This window comes from Ornithodoros turicata, unplaced genomic scaffold (assembly GCF_037126465.1).
Source record: "Ornithodoros turicata isolate Travis unplaced genomic scaffold, ASM3712646v1 Chromosome45, whole genome shotgun sequence".
Classification (NCBI taxonomy): Eukaryota; Metazoa; Arthropoda; class Arachnida; order Ixodida; family Argasidae; genus Ornithodoros; species Ornithodoros turicata.
In genome coordinates, this window is record NW_026999376.1 from 630,608 (window position 1) to 637,874 (window position 7,267).

Below are 7,267 nucleotides of genomic sequence, written 5' to 3' on the forward strand. Positions count from 1 at the left end.
CCTGTGTACGATTTATCACGGGTATTTGTTACGGGTATTTGGCCAATCCCGTCAAAGTTTTATCGATTCCTCACCAGAGTTTCGACGTTAACCTCCTGTGATACCCACCTTGTAAAAAACGTCTGTGAACGTGTTTGTCTCCATCCGCGCTTTTTTTTTTCGCGTCCCTTAGTTTATTTAGTTTGCGTTCCTGTACCTTTGTACCCGCAGATTGCACCACTGTCGTATGCTGTTTTTGCAGTACCTTATACAGGCTGTCCCAGAAAACGTGTCATTGAATTTTAATTTAAAAAAAAACTACGCCATATAGAATCATGAGGTCAACGATGTTTATTCTTACTAATTTTTGCCACATCCTCATGTGCATGTCATGTAACCGAAGTTTAATTATGTAATTTTTTGCGAAGTGAACTCTCAAATTTTCCAAGTAAATGTCACTTTTTTCCCCACCAATGTGAAGAGCGTGCCGAATTTACTCAAATTAATGATAATTGACAGGCATATTGAGGAGCTATCGTATCGGAAAAAATAGCTGAAAATCATGCTCTACGGAGCTCGCAGAGGATAGCGCGCGACGAATTTTTCAGCGAAATCATTGTCAGTTCGAAAGGAGGTTGCAAACCCAGCCCACACCGGCATGGCAGAAAGAGATAACACAAACATAGCTTATCCCGTCCGGCTTCGGCTGTGACCATACCTTCGCTCTTCCAATTTCAGGTACTGCCACTTTTTCTACTACGGGCTGGGTTTCCAACCTCGTTTCGTCGGACTGAGAGCGATTGCGCTCAAAAACTCCTCGCGCCTCATACTCGAGTGCTCCGAGAAGCATGATGTTCGGCTATTTTTCCCGATTGGATGTATCGTGAGTATCACTGTCAATTATCACGACTTTGAGTAAATTCGGCACGTTCTTCATGTTGGTGGGGTAAAAAAGTGACTTACTTGGCACATTTCAGAGTTCGCTTCTCAAAAATTGGTCATTGTCCGATAAACGGATTGTCATATTAACCAAAGGGATTTACATGGCCGCGGGACGGTTCCAGAGAAAACGGTCATAAAGCGGTTATATCACATTAACGGGGGTCATATTAACGAGGCTTCACTGTATTTGACCAGCTACCAATGATGTCCGTCAAGTCTTTCTTTCGTTTTCATATACAGCCAGGGTGAGGCAACCGCATGAGAAACCGTGCTGCAGCTTGTATAATTTTGACTAAATGTGGCTGTATATCTTAGATGTACATATGGTACGATGACGTCGCAACTATAAGACACCGTCCAGGAAATCTGATGGCAGAGCAGAAGAGTGCAATGGCAGCGCCAAAAAGCGGCTGGGACATCTCCTCAATCCATCTCAATTTCGTTACCACCAGTGGAACATCCAGCAGCACCAGAGGTACTAGCCCCGTAATTGTCGATGGATTCGGCTATACGCTGGTAATCGAGCGAAAATGCTAGATCCCTCGCCGTACGATTTCGTTTGTCCTTGAGGTCGACGTTTGAGTTCTTGTCAAGGAGATACTTAACAATCACTTCGTCGCCAGCCATAGTCGCCCAGTGCAGCGGCGTGTAGCCATCTTTGTCTTGAACGTTAACGTCAGATCCCGCATCGAGAAGTAACTTCACGATGTCTGGGTAAGCCATATAGGAGCACCAGTGGAGAGCTATCCTCTTGAATTCATCTTGAACATTCACGTCGACTTTATGCTCTATGAGTAACTCCACAATAGCCTTGTGTTCATTCGTCGCGGCTACGTGCAAGGCTGTTAAACCTTTGTTGTCTCGAGCGTTTATGTTTGCACCAGCCTCGAGAAGCGCTTTCACGGACTCCGTGTTTCCATTGTACGCTGCCCAGTACAACGCCGTGCGATTCTTCTCGTCCAGGGCATCCACGTTTGTGCTCTCAACTTCTTTCATTTTCTTTATTACTTCAGTGTGTCCGTTTGTGGCAGCCCACTGCAGCGGAGTCTTCCCTATTTTGTCCGGTGCGTTCTGATCTGCGTCCTTAAGTAGGCCGACAACCTCCGTGAACCCACGAATCCCTCCCCAGTGCAGGGGTGTCAGCTTATTTTCATCGCCAACGTTCAGCTTGATACCTTCTTTCTTGATGAGCAACTCAACGACCTTCTTAGCATTGCTGGCAACTCCCATGTGCAATGCTGTCAAGCCGTTCTTTGCTTGAATGTTGACGTCGATTTCTGGTACCTGGAGTAGCCATTCGACTGCGTCAGGTTTGTCCATAAATGCCGCCCAATGCAGCGCAGTTCGATGGTTCGAGTCTTTGGCGTTCACGTCTGAATGGTCCCGGAGCATTTTCATAATCTCCATGTGACCATTGTACGCCGCAATAGCCAACGGTGTTAATTCGTTGTCATCCCCTTCTCTGGCCAACGACGGGTCTCTTTGCAGTAGTTGCAAGACACCGTTGACGTCGTTCATGTATGCGCATCTGTGCAGCGGTTTCCAGCCACTCTCATCTGCTGCCATTGTGCAATGTTGAAGGAGCTATCGGCCGATGTCACGGTGCGACGCTGGCGGATCGGGATGTGGCCGAAGTTTGATATTTGAGATGACCCTGCGGAGATATTACGGTTGGTATGGTAAGAGTCTATCTCAGCATAACAGTTCATCGCGTTTAAAGTGATAGGCTACACACCCATTTTCATGTATATAATTATCGAGTAAGGTGATTAATTTCACTCTTATAGAACCGACCACAGGGGTGGCATCCGATGTATTGCTCCGTAGACGAAAGCGTGCTGGGCGAACGCAATGCATCCTGGACAGGTCCTGGTCGCACGTCACAGCAAACGTCAAGGCACACGTGACCTTAAAGATGGCGGCGCCCGTGATCGGCGGCCAAAGCGTTTTTAAACATTGCGGTTGTTGTTTCTGCGCAACGTTTTGAATGTCTTTCGATCACGGTGATTTTTTAAATCCGATAATCTCGCAGTAAAACGCAGAGTTTTGCATATAAGGCCTCGTACTGTTGACGACTTCCAAAGATGTGATGACGACCGCGTGTTAAGACTCACTGAGCCCGTGCGATGTACTTAAAGTAAGGAGGAATGGGCTACCATGTTGCGGAAGAAGCCCCTCATAGTTTACGCTGCCAAATACGTCCATCTCTTGGCGTTATGACGACGGAAATATGTCGGTAAGCGGCAAAACGACATGTAAAACGACATGTAAAACGACAAAGTCACATGACCTTAAAATGACGTTTTCTATGACGTGCGACCAAGACAAGATGGCAGTTTTGCCAAAAGCACCCGCTTGAGGGTAGTTTCAACAATGGCGGGTTTGTGTCACCCCTGTGGAACCGACAGTTTTGAATGATAACACATTAGGATAAGTTATGCACGAAAAATGCGTCACCCAAGGCATTAGAAAAACAGTAGCGAAGTAATGCTGAACAAGTTCCAGGAATTGCAAGAAGCGCTAATATGAAGCATTTGTAGCAATCACAACAATGAGGACACCCTATCGGAATTCACTATGTGTCACCCGGCAGCCGGTGTGAGAAATGAATACGAAGAGTGCAGAGATGAAGAGTCAATTAGAGTAATTAGAGCGTCGGGGAAATCGTTAGAACTATAATTGGTCTTCCCCAGAACGGTTTCACTTCTAACAGACAGCTAAGAATTTTTAGAAAGAACGTATCACAAATATTTTTGCATCGCGTCATGGTATTGGTTGGGCGAGAGATAGGTGCGTCGTTTTAGACGTCGCCCTCACAAACAGGTAAATAGCACTTCAAATGATGTATAGTTTTTGTTTGTTTGTTGTTTCGACCACGTGCAGGTTTTACGTGGCGATGTCCTGGAAACCGAGTGTTCGGTACTGGATGTCCCGTGTCGTTCTTCTACACTAGGATGAACAAAGGACTGCCACGCAGGTTTCCGGTTCCTCTCTGTACTCCATCATCCCCTGACAGAGCCCAAACGAAGGCCAAAGCCCTTCCAAAGAAACAACCGAACGCAATTTGCCACTGACCCCGGGAGTGCTAGAAGGTTGACGTCCGACTACCTCTCTTTGTGTCAGCCTTGCCCCGGTGCTTTTCAGGAGACCTCTATCCCTGCAGGAGCTCCAATCCGACGAAAGCGTTCTTTCTTTCTTTCGTCTTTTTTTCTTTTTTCTTTTAATGTCGTAGAGCGTTGACCAAGCAACGCCGGATCTTGGTGCTCCACGTGGCTCGCACCGACTTTCCTCAGATTTATTTGACAAAACATACGGTCAAAGAAGGATTACAATTTACATATAGAGGCCCCGTAATAATAGTTCCCCTCGTGCAAAGGTTCAGAGTCTGATCGACTTCTACAAGTTGCAAAGGATATTAACACGAGTACCTCCGCACTGGTTGTACGCCGAAAAGTTGATCGGCTATGTTTCTTTCAGAAATTTTATTTCCAAATGTCATGTGTGAAACCTCATTGCTGTCGCCCTCCTACGTACATCTCAAGGGGTGATCATCGCACCAAAGCCACGCAGTTTCATGCCCGTACAGATATTTATAAATTCTCCACTTTACTGACATGCATTGTTGACTGGAATGCGCTTCCTGAACATGTTGCGACTGAGGAGGACCCTGTCAAGTTTAGAAAGCTTTGCGAAACTACGTGTTATGGGGCCTAATTTTGTATGTTACCATGTTATTGTTACTTTCTTGTTATTGATTCTACTATGTTATTATTTCCCACTCGCTGATTCTTTCATTTATGTACTCTTGTATCCTGCCTTCCTCATGCAATGTACTTTACAAGTACCTGTGAGGTAATAAAACGAAATGAAACGGCCTTAAGGAAGAACCTCGTGAAACCAGCTTTATTCATCACTAGCCTGGAGAGAATAGATGTGCCCGCCGTTGGTCTACATACACGTCTACTGAGTTCCAATATTTGGAACCGCGTACAGAAAATCCAAATTCCCGATATTCAAGTGGAACCGGTGTGCACCGGTTCCCTTCTGGAGAATAATAACAAACATAGACGCACACACCCAACATCTCTTGCGAGGCCCCTCTTGGGAACCAAACAATTTTTCATCTGCAGGCCGTGCCCTAGAAAACAGTTACAATGCACTTGTGCAATAGTTGCCCTTTGCACCAGCGCAGTTTCCTTGTCAACAGTCTCCTACCTTGCCATGTCGCAATAGCTTACGGAATCGATTGTAAACAACTCCACGGATTCGTACGGTAAATTTGAGATACATGCGCTGATGTATCGTAATCACACACATATTGTTGCCGAAATCAAACCGGAAAGCTCGAATTGAATGGTGGCAGTTGAAGAAAGGGCATCAGTAGTGGGATTCGAACCCATCTTGTGGTTCGGAGATGCTGCCAATTAGATATTGTTTCCTCTTCTATCTGCTATCATTCAAGTGAAGTATGCAACTGTGTGTTGTGAGGTTCGTGTTGCGTATCTCCTTGTAAGTTTAGTTGCCTCACCCACTACCCCGTTTTGAAAGCCTCATTCGCCGTTTTAACCCACTACCACGGCAGTTCAACAGTACGTACCGTACTTACTTTAAGACAGCAGGATGCTGAGCCCAAGACACTGTCAGGAGGCGTCGTTCACTTCACATAACACTCTTTTAAACCAAAATGAATGCGAGATGGCACGCGGAGAGCATTGAGTACCGCGCAGTTATCAATGACGGAGAGAGCAAAAATATCGCGCTTCGCAGTCAGGTACCGCACCTTTGCCCCTCACGGCGTTATCGTCTAGCTGGCGGAGAGCCACTCAGATATGATTGTCTACCGTTTGCCTGTGTCCGCAGCTTAGAAGCGTTAGAAGTTGTATTGTAAAGGTGCACTTGGTCCAAAGCATCGTGGCAGTATTTATGCTACAAAAACCAACCCTCACAATTTGTGTCTTGGCTGGCGATTGTCAAAGTCCCGGTTGGGGTAGTGCGACAATACTGTATAAATAGTAATTTTCTCGGGGACTTAATTTTTGCGAAAGCTACTTTTCCGTGAAATTAGCTACCTCGAATTAGGCGACACCTCGAGCAACTCCTCGGTCCAGGATCAACGTACAGCTCGAAGTAGAAAGGGAGTTGCCTCAGGACAGAAGCCGCCGATATTTCGAACAGAGACTGTTCTTCTTCTGGGCCAGAAGAAGAACAGCCGCCCAGAAGAAGAACAGTCTCTGTTCGAAATATCGGCGGCTTCTGTCCTGAGGCAACTCCCTTCCTACATCTCTACCGGTTCGCTGGATTTCTACCCATCTAAGCTCGAAGTAGAGTTAACTTGGACGGGATTCCGACCAGCGGAGCGGAAAGAGAGCCACCCTAGCGGCACTTAGGCAAGATGAAGCGGAAGAGTGTTTCGACTGTCCCAGTTGTGCTGTGGGGGTGTCCACTTTGCCATGAGCTGTTGACTCGGCGTCGCATTACCGTCAGCTGTTGTTTTCATCCCGACGTGTATTTGGTGTTGCGGCGATTACGTAGAGGTACGCATATGCTGGCCAGTATCGCAAGGATGCAATGGTAATGCAAGCGATGCAAGAGTCGAGTGAACAGCTCATGCAAGGCGGACACCCCCGCAGCACAAGTGGGACAGTCGAAACACTCGTTCCCTTCATTCTGCCTAAGTGCCGCTATAGGGTGGCTCTCTTGCCGCGCGTTCATGTCTCTGCTTCGAGCTGTACCACGAAATTAAGGTTCCGCGAAATATTCCGCGAAACGCGTTTTCATCCGAATTCGTGATCTATTAAGACCCGCCGACCACGGTGGATGTGTCGGTAGCGTGCCCGCCTGCTCATCCCCAGATCGCGGGTTCGAACCCGGCCGAGGACGGTGGGTGGCAACTTCGTGGACGGTACTTTCTCAGACACGCCGTCGTGTGCGAGTGTCATTCAATCTGTTGTGTCGAGACATCGGCGCTCGTTAAAAGACTCCTCAGGTAGGTAAAATTGACCCACACAGACCCGACAACTGTGGCGTCGCCCGTGATCACCGTTGTCTCGCGACGTAAAATAAAATACAAGCAAACTATTACTAGCACGAAACTAGAAAGTTTTGTTTCTATACAGTATTCTGCAAATGCTTTCTTTTTTTTTTTTTGGTGGAGGGTGGAGGGGTTGTTGCCAGTGGAAAAATCAAATCAGAAACATCATACTTTGGCGTGGCCAATGGCGTTATTTTAGATTGATTTTCACATTGTATTTTTTTTTATTTCACGTAGTGCGCACATTCAATGCGTTCGCGCCTTGTTAATATAGACACTTTCTTCACCTACCAAAGTCGTCCATAAAAAGCCAAT

The 7,267-nt window shown here is 46.7% G+C and overlaps 1 protein-coding gene across 2 annotated transcripts; it reads right to left on the reverse strand.

The window, feature by feature from the left end:
* Positions 1-312: 312 nt before the first annotated feature.
* On the reverse strand, positions 313-5,676 carry LOC135374151 (serine/threonine-protein phosphatase 6 regulatory ankyrin repeat subunit B-like). 2 transcript variants are annotated; one of them, XM_064607169.1, is made up of 2 exons: positions 5,528-5,676; positions 313-2,575 (listed from the first exon to the last, which is right to left on the reverse strand). In XM_064607169.1, exon 2 carries the CDS (start codon positions 2,485-2,487, stop codon positions 1,345-1,347), a length of 1,143 nt encoding a protein of 380 aa, XP_064463239.1. In that variant the 5' UTR covers positions 2,488-2,575; positions 5,528-5,676; the 3' UTR covers positions 313-1,344. The 2 variants fall into 2 exon arrangements, with proteins under 2 accessions (XP_064463239.1, XP_064463240.1); XM_064607170.1 differs by having other exon boundaries at positions 5,519-5,676.
* Positions 5,677-7,267: the final 1,591 nt, after the last annotated feature.